Source organism: Phodopus roborovskii, unplaced genomic scaffold, assembly GCF_943737965.1.
Source record: "Phodopus roborovskii unplaced genomic scaffold, PHOROB, whole genome shotgun sequence".
Classification (NCBI taxonomy): domain Eukaryota; kingdom Metazoa; phylum Chordata; class Mammalia; order Rodentia; family Cricetidae; genus Phodopus; species Phodopus roborovskii.
Genome location: NW_026126602.1, coordinates 6,915,059 through 6,930,416, shown reverse-complemented (window position 1 = coordinate 6,930,416; position 15,358 = coordinate 6,915,059). Strand labels below are relative to the sequence as shown.

The window sequence follows — 15,358 nt, the reverse complement described above, 5'->3', positions numbered from 1 at the left end:
ACTACATAAAAAAGGATTTTAAAAAAGCAAATATACTACTTACTTCAAGACAGAAAAGAGGAAACAGGGAAGGTAAGAATGGGAAAAAGCCCAGAGAAGATGGGAATTCTCTTACCTTGTATGAAAACTGAATTGCGGACTCTGGGGGATAAACGATGAAGTGTCTTAATGTAAAACCAAATCCTTGAGATGTTCTCTTCAACATAACTGTTTTGGGACCTGGCCAGGAGAATGGTTCATCTTCAGATGGTGACACATTTTCACTTTGTTCTTTCCCATCTTTATTTTTTGACACCTAAAGTGCAAAGATATGTATCAATAACTACAGAATACAACATATTTAGTTCATATACAAACATGATACCTGAGTATAAACCTAGTGGAGAAGACGTATATTTCCTGCTAGAGTTATATGCATTACAGTCATCCAAAACCACAAAAATGTGCATGAGTGCATGGAGGCATGCATATAGTACATGTACATGTGTGGGCACCTCTGCATTCGTGCCAAAAGTGTCTAGTGTCTTCTGCCATTCTCTGCTTTACATCCTTTGAGAGGGAGTCTCTTGCTGAACCTGGAGTTTGTGGTGTTTGGCTACACTAAGCTGGCAGACAGCAAGCCCCAGCATTCCTCCTCTGAATGACCCCCTGATGGTGTTAAAGGGGAAAGCAGAGCTTCTCCCAGCTTGTCAGGTGGGTGCTGAGACCTAGACTCTGGTCCTTAAGCTTGCACATCAATGCTCTTCACCTCTGAGCCACTCCCTACCCCCACCTCCAAACTAAAACTATGAAAAAAAAATTATATTGTGGAAAACTAATGAGCAAGAGAGAATTCTTGAAAATTAATGGCACAATAATTAAAACTAAAGATGTCATAGAAGGCATGGAAGAGGACAACAATACCACAACACACAAAGAGCAAAGAGGAGAAACAATGAAAAGAGACACAGAACTCTGAGCAAGGAAGGAAACTAAAGTCTTTCCATATAGTTCAAAGCAACAAATACCAGAAAAGTAGCAAAAAAAAAAAAAAAAAGGCCTCAGTTTGAAACCCAAATTCCATATGCACAGAGATCACAATCCTTCCAAGATTATGGCTTATGAGGTCCCTTGACCTCTGCTCTTCAGCTTTGCCTGACTAAGACTAAAAATCCTTTACAGGTTAAAACCTGAAACCCCATTCAGTACATCATTCCCTTTTGTACTTGAAGTCTTAATTCTTACACTGTACTTCGACAACCCCAAGTCTTCACACTCCTCTTAAAGTAGCTTCAATGTACTCACTTACTTACCTTTGATCTTTTAAAACTCTTCACCATCACTGACTAGCCCAGGAGAAATCAGCATTGCCTACTTGGAGCCTTTCCTTTCCAGGTGAACACAGAGAGAGAAACAAAGCCAAGCTGATGGCGTTCTCTTTAACATCTGGACCACTAATGCCCAGAAACACCACAATGCTGTCAGTCAAGATACATTACATCTTGTCTCCTCATCCTAAGCGGCTATTTCATCCCTTTTCCTCATCCTTGTTGACATGCAATGACCCTGCCAGGCTTTCACAGAAAAAAATAGAGATATAAAGAGAATGTAATCCCCTAACATTTACCGACCCACTATGCCCATGTTTTCCTGTCCTCTCTTTTCTGCTAAGACCTCACAGCTTTGTAAAGGGCCCATCTCCTACATTGTCTAAGACTTCTGTCAGGAAAGCATGTTGGATTCTGTCAAAGGCTTTTTTCTTTATCTATTGATAAGATCATGTGATTTTTGTCTTTAAGTCCATTTATGTAGTTTATGACATTAACTATATTGAATGTGTTGAACCATCCCTACTTTTCAGGAATAAAGCCAACTTGGTAATAGTGTATAATCTCGTGGCATATGTCTATTTTCTGTTTGCAAGCTATTTTATTGAGCATTTTTTGAGTCTATACTCACCAGGGATGTGTGCCTATAGTTTTCTTTTTTCTGTTGCCTCTTTGGGAATTCTCCTTTGTTTCTTTTAATCATTAAAGGATTGGTTATTGGTCTTTGAAAATCTGGTAAAACTCTGCTCTGAATCTATTTGATCTTGAAGTTTTTTGTAGCTGGAAGGCATTTTAATTATTATTTCAATCTTCTTATTAGTTATTTGTCTGTCTAGGTGGCTGCCTTCTTGGTTTAATTTTGATGGTTTGACTGGATCTTTCAGGTTTTCCAATTAATGGAGTACAGGTTTTTAAAATACTCTCTTACAATATTTTCAACTTCTTTGGAATCTACTGTAATACTCCCTTATTCATTTCTGAGTACATTAATTAGGTTCCTTTCTTTCTTTTGGCTAGTTGAGCCAAGGGTCTGTCAATCTTGTTTACCCTCTCAAAGAATCAGCTCTTGGATAAGTTGATTTTTATTATTATTATTATTATTATTATTATTATTATTATTATTATTATTATTATTATTTTCTTTGTTCCTATTTCATTGATTTCTGCAGATTTTTATTATTTTTTGCCACTGACTAGGTTTGGATTTAGTTTGTTCTTGATTTTCCAAATTTTTGAGTTGCATCATTAAGTGCTTATTTGAGCTCTAAGCTCTTCTTGATGTTTTAAAGTAGGCACTTAGAGTTGCAAATTTTCCTTATAGGACTGCTTTCAATGAGTCCCAGAGGTTTCATTATGTTATATTTTCATTTTTCATTTAGTTTTAGGTAAATTTCTATTTCTTACTTGGACCCATTTATCATTCAGTAATAAGTTGATTAATCTCCATGAGTTTGTACATTTGCTGGAGATTTGTTTGCTGTCAATTTTATTGTACTGTGGTCAGACAGGATGCAGTAGTTATTTGGTTTTTTAACTTTGTAAAGATTTGTTTTGTGTCCCAGGATATGATCTATTTTAGAAAAGCTTCCATATGCTGCTGCATAAAATGTGTATTCTTTGGTGTGTGGGTGAAATATTCTGTAGATCTGTTAAATTCAAGATGTATAATGCCAATTAATTCTGATGACCTCTCTTTAAGAGAAAGTGGGGTATTTAGATCACCTACTATTAATGGATTGATGTTCATCTTTGTCTTTAAATCAGTAGTACATTTTTTTAAATGAAATTGATTATACAAGAGTTTAGTGCATATATGTTTAGAATAGTAATGTAATCATTCCCTTAATTAGAATAAAGTTTTAGTTTTAGTTTGAAGTCAATCTGTCAGATGTTAGAAGACCTGTTTGCTTTCTGGCCTGATTTGATTGGAGTACTTTTGTCTATCCTTTAAAGTGGTACACTAAGATGTTTCTTGTAAACAATAGATCGGTGGATTTTTTTAACTTGATCCATCTAGTCAGTCTGTGTCTTTTGATTGGAGAATTATTAATATTTTAAAGCTGTTATTATTGAAATGTGTGCTAATTATGGTCAAAGTGTTGTTGACTTTTGGTGCTGTTTGTGCTCTTGGTGGTATTTTGTGTTACAATAATTACAGCTTTGTACTTTTCTCCCCAGTCTCTGCTATGCTTACTCTTCCTTCCAGCCCAAAATAATGCTTCCTGTATTTTCTTATTTGGGTTTTTGTGTATAAATTTTTTAAGCATGTTTATGCCATGCAAAGTTTTTCTTTTTCCTATAATTAAGCCAGATAGTTTGCAGGTTTATCAGTCCAAGCTGGCTGTACTAGTCTTTTAGGACTTGGAATGCATTGCTCCAAGCTCTTCTGGCTTTCAAATTCTCCACTGGAAAATCAGATATTTTGATGGTTTTTCCTTTATATGTCGTGTGTGTGTGTGTGTGTGTGTGTGTGTGTGTGTGTGTGTGTGTGTGGTGTGTGGTGTGTGTGTGGTGTGTGTTTCTCTTAAAGTTTTCAGTATACTTTTTTTGTTCTGCATACTTACTGTTTTAACTATGATAGGTCATGGAAATTTTCTTTTCTGGTCTTGTCTTTTTGGTGTTCTGTATACTTCTTGTATCTAATGGGTGGGAAGTTTTCTTCTATGATCTTATTAAACATCTGATCTATGCCACTGATTTGAGATTCTTCATCTGTGCCTATAATTCAAAAGTTTGGTTTTTTTCATGGTATCTCACATTTCCTATTTCCTTTTTTTTTTTTTTAATTTTTTTCCCTTCATATTCCTTATTTAGTTGAGATACTTTACTTTGTCTTAGAGTCTTGCTGATCTATCTTCTGCTGCATTCATTCTACTTGTAAGGTTTTCCTTTGAATTTTCTAGTTAAGAGTTTTTCTATTCCATCTTCATTTCAGCTTGAGTCTTCATCAGGGTTTCTATCCCCTTACTGAATCTTGTTCTCAGATCCTGGATTGTCTTTGTCATGTTCATCAGCCTTGTCTGTGTTTCCTTAGGCATCACTCAAACATTTATTTTCCTTAAATTCTTTCTCCTTAACTTCACTGAGCTGTTTCTTTGTGTCTTCTTTAAATTCCTTGAAGTGTTTTATGAAGTTTATGATTGTTTTTTAAAATTCTGTGTCCTGGGGTTCTCTTAGGTTAATTCTCGTTGGCAAACATTTCTATAGTCCTGGACTGGTAGGCTTTGGAGAGACATATTGGCTTGATCTTTCACATTTTATTTTTCAATGAGATCTGGGCATGTAGACTTTTGTTAGTTTAAATCTTACATGAGCAGACTGTGGTGAAGAGAAGATCTGTGGAGTGGACCAGTAGAAAGTTTAGATGTGGTGCCAGAGGAACCCGTGGGTGATGGCAGTCAGGTAGGGTCCTGGTAGAAGCCTAGAGGTAGGTTGTAGTGCAAGCAGCAGTGGTTGGACTAGTGGCACCCAGGTTAGACACTACAGAAGAATATGAGAGATCTGGCTGGTTTGGCTGACTGGAGAGGTCAGATGTAGCATAAGAGGGACAACTGACAACACACTCAAGTCCCAGAGAAGCACAATGCTCCCAGCAGACTCCTTATAGGCTGGGAAACCCCACACCCACAGTGAATCCATTGATTTCTTTAAAGGGTGACTTCATTTAGTCTCTCATGTGCTCAATACCAAATAGGTATCTATTGTCCAAGCATACCTCTGATGCAACAGGTAACTTTATATGTCTCACTTGTTGATAAGATTTTGTTTCACATTATAACTCTAAGTTCATTCCACCAATTTTAAAAAAAAAAAAAAATGTCACCTTTATCAAATAGCAAATACTTGCAAATGCTGACTCTCCTTTCTTATTATCTTCTATTACCAAGTTTATTTCCATGGCAATTTGCTTCATATAAAGGTGAGAAGATGGAAAAACATAGCCTAGCCAAGCTTGTGTAAGGCAATGGCACTAAGTAATTGGAATGTGAAGGCAATATGCAATGTACAAAATTTATGGTATGTTCACATCCTGGCAATAAACAACTTTAACTTGATAATTAAAAAAGATGTATCAACCAGGCTAGAAAGATGGCTTGGTAGTTAAGAATATGTACTGCTTTTGCAGAGGACCAGAATTTGGTCCAAGTTGGACAGCCCACAACTGCCTGTAATTCCAGCTCCAGGGGATCCTACACTTCAAAATAGAGTGTATGATCATTTTCATAAACCCATACACAAACATGTATGCACAAAAACCAGACTCAAATCAACTAAAATGATACAGAGCTTTGAGATGATAAAACATTCATAAGACCTAAAACTGAAGTCTAAAATGCTACTGAGACACCTGAATGAAAATCTACATAGACAGAGAACATTCATGGTTTAGAAGATTTGGCGCTGTTACCAAATGAACTTTAGATTTATCTATATATTGATTCAAAGCAATTCCAATCAAGATCTCAGCACACTTTTTGCATGAAGACATACTGTTTCTAAAGTTCACGTCATGTGAAGAATCTAACTCTGAAGAAGAAATTCCCTATGTTTATGAGTTTTCAAAAAAAAAAAAAAAAAAAAAAAAAAAAACAAAAAACAAAAAGAAGAAGAAAAGGAAAAAGGAAAGAAAAGAAACAGATTTCATCAAAATCTGTTGTTTGAAACATGTTAAGACAATTTGTTGAGAGGGGGAAGTATCTATAAATGGAATTACATAAAAATGACACCAGAAATCCAGTAATTTAAAAAATGGACAGAAGATCAGTGCATACCTTTGTAAAGAAGCTAAGAAATGCTCAACACTGTAACTGATCAGGACATGCACACTGGACCACATGGAACATCAAGACCTATTTACTGTAAACACCAGCCTGTGTTGGTTATGAAGCAACTGGACCTCTCACACATTGCTAACAGAAATCTAAAATGGTACAAATATTTTGGAAAACAATGTTATGATTTCATAAACTGTTAAATATATGTCTTTCATGTGACACATCCATTTGCTCAAGAGAAACTCCGATTTTTTAATGTTAATATAAAAATTTACACAGAATAGTTCACAGTGGCTTCACTTATTACAAACTGGGAAAAAAAAACCTAAAATTTTTTAAACAAAGGTGAACTGTGATATATCAATCAATACTTAGCAATGAAATGATCTCCTGTATACTGACGTATCAATTAATTACACTAAGTTAAAGAATCTAGACCAACAAAGTACCTACTTCATGATTCCATTCATAAAAGACCTAAAAATTTTCTAAAATCGAGTCTATATTGCCAGGAAGCAGACAGCAACCACCCCAGTGGATAGAGGAGAAGAGGCGATACAGAGAAGTAGACGACAGGGGGAGTAAGTATGCTCCTGCCCTGATCCTGTAACATTTTTATATGTGTAATTAATTATACAACTTAAATGTGCAGCTGATTCCATGTCAAACATACCTAATAAAGAGAATTAAAGTAAGATGCAATGGAATAAATGCCATGAATTTAAGAACATGGTTCTTGGAAAGAAGAATGTGACAAAAAAGGCTGAAATCTAAAAGAAACATGAATTCTTTCAACTGCATTAGTGATGTAAGTAAGACCAATGGAGTTTATTACAACATATTAATGTATATTATTCCTACTTGTTTATATTATCAAATATAGACATTGAAATTTAATAGACATCTATAATTTAACAATGCAAAATAATACCCAGTAACTGTTTTCCATATATCCACATTCCTTAAGAATACAAGAGGTTATTGATTCTGCCTTGGTATTTTAATTTCCAGGGTTACACATATGGTAATAACTGACCAGTTAGCCTCAGGTTCCTTTTTTTTTTTTTTTTTTCTGTAAAGGTCAGGGGGGCTTCATTATGGTACAGATCAAATGGCCTGTTTGGAAACATAGTTATCATCCTCCTGGCTGTTCAGGATGTCAGACAGCCATGTAGTTTGCAGAGGTTTTTTTTTGTTTGTTTGTTTGTTTGTTTGTTTTTCCCTCTAGGTTCCCCTTCCTTCTAGAAAGCCCCAAATCCATGAAGGGTAAATAACAGAAATTAATTTTTAATATTCAAGATATCTGCAAGTGACTTCAGAATTCTTAATTCAAAAAGCTAAAAACAGGAAGGGAAAGGGTTAGCTACTTGTCCAAGATCTTGTTTCTATTACTACTGATTTCTGATCCCATGTTTCTTCCAGAGCTCTTATTTGCTTTGATGCCTTTTCCTAACTACATTTGACACATAAGTATGTGATTTAAGACTACAAAGAAAAACAAAATTGAAGAGAATTAGAAAAGTTGCTGTATTATATGGTGTTTACAAAGAGAGTTCCTACTGTCATTTCAATCACTGTGGCAGGTGTATGGGAGATGACCTGTTGTGATTCTAATTTGCATTTCCCTAGTAACTAATGATAATTAACACCTTCTTTGTATATTTAGTTGCCCTGTCATATAATTTTCACAAACAAAAAACCCTCTGAGTTTTAGTATAAGTGAAATCTTTCACCTTACACTTGAGCACATGGAGACTAACTTGTAAAATGACTTTTCCCAGAGTGTGGATGGCTACAATCTGAGCAAGAATTAAAACCATGGTTTCTAAGATGGACAATGTAAACCCAGCATGGCAGGTGGGAGAAGGGGCTGATGCAGGAAGACTGAATTTGAGGCCAACCTGGGATATATAGCAAGGCCTTATTTCAAGAACCCTTCGAAACCAAACAAAGAATCCAGGCTAGGATACATTCTGTGTCCATGTCTCTCATCATCTTTTCTACCTCGTAATCTGTGTGGGGTTGTTCTTCAGTCTAAGTTAGGATCTTTTTAAGATTTTCCTTCCCTTTTGAACTCCAACTTTAACACTCTGATGCTGATGTGTGCCTTAAATTCACATCTAGAATATTCTTTTGATAGCCTCACAACCCCAGATACATTCAAGTTTTCTTTTCAATCACACAGGAACCTCTACTGGATCATGATTCCTCCTCTTTAAGTTTCTGGTTGACCTTGTTACATCTTCTCCTACAGAGTTCTTTACACAAAAGATGGATAAATGTAAGTGATTTCACTTTGCCCTCCACAAACTGACTTTTTTTTTTTTGGCAGCACATAGCTCAGTTGTTTCAATTATAACATCCACTCAGAATAACACATCCAAGCACTTCTCGTCACTGACCTTTCCCCTGTAGGAAAGAAGGGAAGGTTACATTTTCATTGGCCTGTATACAAAGAGGAGATAAAAAGAAAGACACATGAGTGCCTCTTTCACTCCTACATACCCACAGTGCCTTTGATCTGGATTTAGTAACAGGGGCAAACTGTGGACTGTGAGGAAAGAAGATGGTGCTCACAGATTCTCCAGTTAAGCAGACTGTGATCTGCATCTCCTTTGTACTTTCTGCTTCCCAACCACGAGTGCCCAACTGTCCATTAACTACCTAAGAGTGAAAAAAGGTAAGAAGTGGCTGCATATCAGAGATTAAATCCCTGTGAACTAAGAACTGCCATTGCATTCCCTTACTTTATAACAAGACCACTTAATTGAACAATAGCTCAAAAGTAAAAGAAACTAAAGTATAACAAATAGCTCTACAAAAATTAAAGTAGCCAGACAAAACAAAGTAAGAAGGATGAGTATAAGGGGGAAACACCAATCAAAAAATAACCAAAGTAATTTCTGTTTGTTTTTAAATGGGAACTGATATTTCCAAAATAATGGGAAAGTTCTAAGGACTGTGGCAAACATTTTACACAAGTAAATCTGCCACAAATCAATTAAATGCACACTTAAAAGTGGGTGAAATGTTTTATTTGTAACTCGCTGTGGTGACTGCTTAGGTTTGCCTAGAACACAGAAGGCTCTGGGATCAATGACAGAAGGAAAGGAGAGGCGGGAGGAAAAGGAGATAGGTTTGTCCTACAAGTGAATATAGCAGGATAGAATGCTTATATACATACTAAGTATACTTGTCTGCTTTCATAGTTATTTGTACTTAACGTATAATGAAATCAGCTTCCTAGTACATCCCAGAATGCATTCCTAAGAAAGCATTTTGAATTCTATTTGTCTTAAGAGGCTCTCACAGAAATTCCACACTATGTCTACAGTTCTACTGACAAAGACTCGTTCTCTTAACTCTTACACAGGTCATACAGTGAATGACTTAAAGACAGAGCCTGTTTAGAGAGCCAATCTTTTTCATAGTCTTCCAACCTCTTTTGGTGATTTTACTTGCTGAGAAAACACCAAACAGTGATTTTCTTTTTATGTCCTTGAATTATTTATTAACTTTACAGCTGCAACTTTCATCTGGCTTGATGTTATTTTGCTGATGTTTCTAGAACATGGCATGGGGAACATGGACTCTGAAGCAGACTCTTTGATCTGAATCCTTGGTTTATGGCTGTAAACTGTGGTCAGCAAGCTGCTTAAAGCATGTCTGTGCCTATACTGATTGGCTCTAAAGATGATAATGAAAGTTATACTACTAATTCAAAAAACCCAATGTCTTCCACTAACTAAAACTTTTTGAGTATCTATATGACAGCAGAAGTAGAAAATGCCCTACTTCATGTGATAAGTCTTAGGAAAACCAGAGAGCACTAGAAATACTACACTTCAGACACTGTGTAAGGTGTATGTACAGATGGTGTTAGATTTTATCCAAAAAAAAAAAAATTTTTTTTAAATACACTCTAGCCCAACCATTTTGGATAAAGAATAGACAAACTATATAAACAACTACATCATATGCCTATTTGTGTCATTGTTATCTAATATTCCAGAAACATTTAAAAAAAAAAAATTTAGACAGTGTCTCATGTAGCCCAAGGTGGCCTTGAACTTGCTATGCCCCAGAGAATGACTTTAAACTGATCCTCTACCTCCCAAGTCCTGAGACTACAGACAAGCATTACCATCTCTAACATTTTTGTTGTTTTGTTTTGTCTTTTGAGACAGGGTTTCTCTTTGGTTTTGGAGACTATCCTGGAACTCACTCTGTAGACCAGGCTGGCCTCCAACTTACAGAGACCAGCCTGCCTCTGCTTCCTGAGTGCTGGTACTAAAGGTGTGTGCCACCAACTGCCAGCTACCATCTTTAACCTTTTTTTTAATGAGTTAAAAGTATATAATACTTAAAGTAGCACCTTGTAACGTACACAATAAATTTCTTTTGTAAAATAAAATCACAAGTGTCACTAAAGATACTTACTGTGAAAATATACTAAAATACCACTGTTCTGATACTGAAATCAAGTGTAAAAGCATCTTGTCTAAGAAAAACAAAACCTGAATTTCTAAAATTTTTATTGATTTTTTTTCCCCCAGTGTTGGAGATTGAATCTCATAGCCTCAAACATGCTTGGTAAGTCCTGTAAGACACAGTCGAGACTGCCAGTCAAAATCTTGCATATCATGAATATTACAGAGAAATGGATTTACAGTAGTTGAGTAATTTCTCACAACCAGACCCTACTAAGTGGTAACCTAGTCCACTTTCTCTGATGTACACCATTAGCAGAAATTAGATATTGCTTACTTCTAATTTCTTCAAAGTCATGCCAGAGAAATAATCTGAAGTTTTGAAGTGATGTTTGTATTTTGTTTGCTTGGTTTTTGTTCTATTGGTTTAGATCCTAAGTCAGTTAAAAGACTCTTATATATATGCCAAGTGTGCTCCAAAGTCTTATACTGTGAAATTTTATTTTTCCTAATTTAAAATCTTTTTTGTTTGATTGTTAGTTTATATGCGGCATGGGGGAAGGGAGCATTTGTGAGAGAGAGAGCAGAGGGAGGTAGTCCAGTTAGTGGACAGCCTTGGGTTTCATTCTTTAAATGCCATCTATTGTTTCTGAGACAGGGTCCTTTCCCGGGTCTGGAACTCACCAGGCAAGGCTGGATTGCCAGAGAGCCCTCAGGGGACCCCTCTGCCTCCCCAGAGCTGGGATTATAGCTGTTCACCCACCATGCCTGCTTTTGGACTTGGGTTCTGGGGATCAAACTCAGACCTTCATCCTTGTGCTTTAGCACTGCACTCTCTCCAGCCCTAAAGACTGCTTTGCCAATCCGGGTTGAAAACAAGGGGACCTGCTTTGATACTATCTATCTTGCTGTACTTCCACATATTTTTCTAAACAGTAACCCTGCTGAGAACAGTTAACATAACCAAAGAAATGAACTCACATAGCTTGCAGACAGACCAGTTAACTTCTATCTGTAATACTGCAAAGGAAACCCTTGAGAGTCAGTATTTTTACAAACAGCTCCATCTTAAGTTTATCATTTAGGTGGACATTTGTTTGTAGTGTTAGACCCCAAGTTAACCTGTAAACCTCACCTGCTCAAAAACCAAATAACTTCCTGGGATGTTGGGTGCTTGAAAACAACAATAAAGCCTCATGGGAAAGTATGGTGGCCTATGAGTTTTTTCTACAAAAGTCCCAACAACACTTGGCTACTCAGCTGGAAGTTTCCAGGAATGGTCCTGACCAAATCCTGTGTTGGTCAGTATTTTAAAATTTAATAATAAGCTTGCTTAACATGGTTAAAATGGTGGAGCTGGTTTTTCTCTGGAGAATCTCTAACAGCAGCACCACTCACACAGCTGGCTTGGGAAGCTGTGGTTCTTCCTGCACAGTTTCTGCAGTTTCACTAATGGATGGTTTGGGCTTGCTATTGCTGTCGCTCTTAGACTGCCTTCTATCCAGCTTCTGCTTTTTACTGTATTTATAACTCAAACAGCCCCCCACACACCGACCTCCCAGCATGTCTCCCTGTTCTCTCTGTTTTTAGATCCCAATTTTTCAAAGAGATTCCTAAATATCCACTTTGATACTTCATATTTACAGATTAGCAAAAGAGCCCAAAAATGCAGCAAGGTTACAAAGAAAGCATCCAGGAAATCGTCACAAGTAGGTTAGCACTAATTACCTGCAGATGCTGAAAGTCATTTCATTAATTTACAGACATACCATCTTATAATAACATTATCATCTCACAGAATAACAGGAGGGTGTCATGTCATCTGGTATGTCTCACAAAAACAGTCCCTCTGAATCTTTCCTAGGCATATTCTCTGAACTGTTTTGTTGATAGTAATTAAATATTCCAATTATGTGTTCCTATCTTCCTTGGACCCCCTTGTGACAAACAATACATATTTTCATGATAACAGAGACAATTTGATTTGCCTTCCTAAAAAAGAGAGTTGGGCAGGCCACATGGCTCATCAGGCTAACTGTCTGACATAAAAGCCCTGTGACCTGAACTCTGGCCCAGGAACCCAAGTAAATGTAAACAGAAAGACCCAACTCCACAAAATTGCCTTCTGATTTCCACTTGTGTGTGTGCTACTCTTCTCCCTTCAATTACAAATACATAATGAAAAATACATACAATTTTTAAAAAATAAAAAGATAGTTTACAAAATTGTGCCTGGAACAAAAATATTTCACCTGTCCTCTAGCATTTTATGTAACTATTCTTATAATGTAAAAGAATTTCTCTCACCAGGCAGTAGTGGCACATGCTTTTAATCCCAGCACTCTGGAGGCAGAGGCAGATGATCTCTCTAAGTTCGAGGCCAGCCTGGTCTACAAAGTGAGTTCCACTGACATCTAGGCCTACACAGAGAAACCCTATCTCAGAAGGAAAAAAAATCGGTTTTTTTCCCTCTCTCCTTCCAAAATACTAATGACTGTATCTACAATATGCTTCCATCCAATTCTTCTTTAATATCCTCTGGCATTAGTTCCTGTTATTTAAAAATACTCATTAAAGTAAGGATGCAAGGACATGAGATTTAGGTGGTCACCCCCCCCACACACACACACACACCACCACACCACGGTCTTATGGGCAGCTAGCCAGTCAATGTCTATGCTGTTATTAATTTCTACCATTAGATACTGCTACATTATGAAAAGACTACATTGTATTTATCCATCCACCAATAAATGGAAATGGGTGTCCAGTTATTTCACTAATAAAATTGTTAAATGTTTCTCAGAACATCTGTCTGTCTGTAGGGAAATGCATTCATTGGGCTGTGGTTTCTTCATGGTATTTACATCATATTTTTATGAATTCTTTAAGTTACTTACACATGTTAACTAGTATTTACATATTTTTAATGAACTTGGCTGGCATAAAATGTCTCTGTAGTATAATATTAACATGCAATGAATTTGAAATATGTGAGCTGGGTCATGGCCACCAACAGCTACTACAGCTGGTCTGTCTTGCCATCTTCCACACAAACAGGCACAACAGAAGGGTGTCACTTCTCTCTGGACATGTGTGCCATTTGCTCAGAACTTTATTCAAAGATTTACTCAAACTCTCCTTAGTACTGCATCAAAAAAATTGAAACTGTTCATGATTATTTTAATAATGGTTTATGGATTAAGCTAGTACAAAACAAAAGGTATTTTGGATAATGTAAGCACACTAAGGGGCTGCCTCCTAAGGAACTGAAGGCCCTAATTCTACTTACACGAGACCAAGTATTTCTATTTGAAGATATGTTACTGCAATAAAAATTTAAACATTAATCATGATTAAACACAAGGGCGTGGAACCTCAGAAGTTCAATGAACAGCTGCTATGTAACTAGAACTTTATGAGACACGTTATCACATTTGAAAAGAAAATTACTCTTATTAAGATGTACATGTATACTTCAGGTATCTTATTTTTCAAGAGGACTAAGCAACTTAGAAACAAAATTTTCTAGAAATGTCAGTTCTAAGTCCAAGCATATACAGGTATCAGTAACTGGATTCAAGTAATCCATAAGGAGAAACAAACAAACAAACAAACAAAAAAAAAAAAAGAGGAGGAGAAGATGACAATGGGAATAGGGCTATAATATGCTGTATACATGTACAAAACTGTCAGAGTAAATTATTTTAATTTCTAAGACTTTATCAATTTGATTGGTGACTATCTTCTAAGCATACTAGGGATATGTTTATAATGAACAAGCTGTTAAGGAGCACCAACTAGAGTGACCAAATCTAATGCATGCTTAAAACAGGAAAAACAATCTGGTAACACAGTAATTACTGACTTCTTCCTCAACAAATCATCTTGCTGTACTCTATTAATAAGCACAAAAGCTTTTCTGCTCAATTGCTTTTCCTTTTCTACTTTTTGACAAACAAGAAACCTCCTAAGGGCAGGGGAAAGTCTAAAGACCACATGTGGCACATGCCAGCATTGCCACCACACCACAGCACTAGACCAGTGTAGACACTGGCAGTGTACTACAATTTCTGTTGGTGCAAGTAGTTCCCTCTTACTTTTAAAGCCTCACCAACTACACTGAGCATTAACAGTCCATCACCTTCAAGCATGCTACCAAAACTAGGTACCACAATTTTATTTCCATTCTTTATTTGCTTCTAACTTTCCTAAGTATTTCCTAACCATAAGATACAATAACAGAATAATAATGCATAATAACCAATTGAAACATTCCATCCTGCAGGGAAGCTCTTTAAACAGGAAGGTAAACAACTCAAAACAGCTTCAGGAAGTCCCTGAAACTGACCAGATTCATTAGACCCCTCCTTGCCAGAGTAAGCAATAAAAGATGAGAGTTCCTCTTAGACTAAAGGAAGATAAACTGCAAAGAAGGCTCTCATATGGGAACTGAGCTGTCAAGACCCAGAGAAGCTAAGCTGCAATGCAGACTCTCAGAGAGAATAGGGAGATCAACCCATCTGCCTGGCAGAAAAAAAACCAGCCCAGCATCACTTGGTGAGGACACTCTCCAACTTGTTGAGCTGCCTGCAGGCTGTGCAGTGTGCTCCAGGTTCCCCAGCTTTTGTGAGCTGTTACCATGCTGGCTGGGGTGGGTCTTGGTGATTCAGCTAGCTGCCTTTGAGTCATTTCTGCTCTTGTAAGTAACCCATCACCTACATTCCTGTAAGAAACCTCAATAAAACTCAATGGTTCACCAAGCTGGACTTTTGTGGTATCCTGACTTTGATCTGTCATGATCTGTCACCTATCAGAGATGAGTAGACCTATATTGTTTCTCCCC

General features: G+C 36.7%; 1 protein-coding gene across 4 annotated transcripts in view; it reads right to left on the bottom strand.

The window, feature by feature from the left end:
- Positions 1-15,358, bottom strand: part of Arhgap21 (Rho GTPase activating protein 21) — a 117,373-nt gene that overhangs the window by 62,932 nt on the left and 39,083 nt on the right. For all 4 annotated transcript variants that reach the window (XM_051205682.1, XM_051205681.1, XM_051205684.1 and 1 more), the window contains exon 3: positions 116-295. In XM_051205682.1, coding sequence (XP_051061639.1) covers positions 116-295 — 180 coding nt within the window. The remainder of the gene's footprint in view (positions 1-115; positions 296-15,358) is intronic.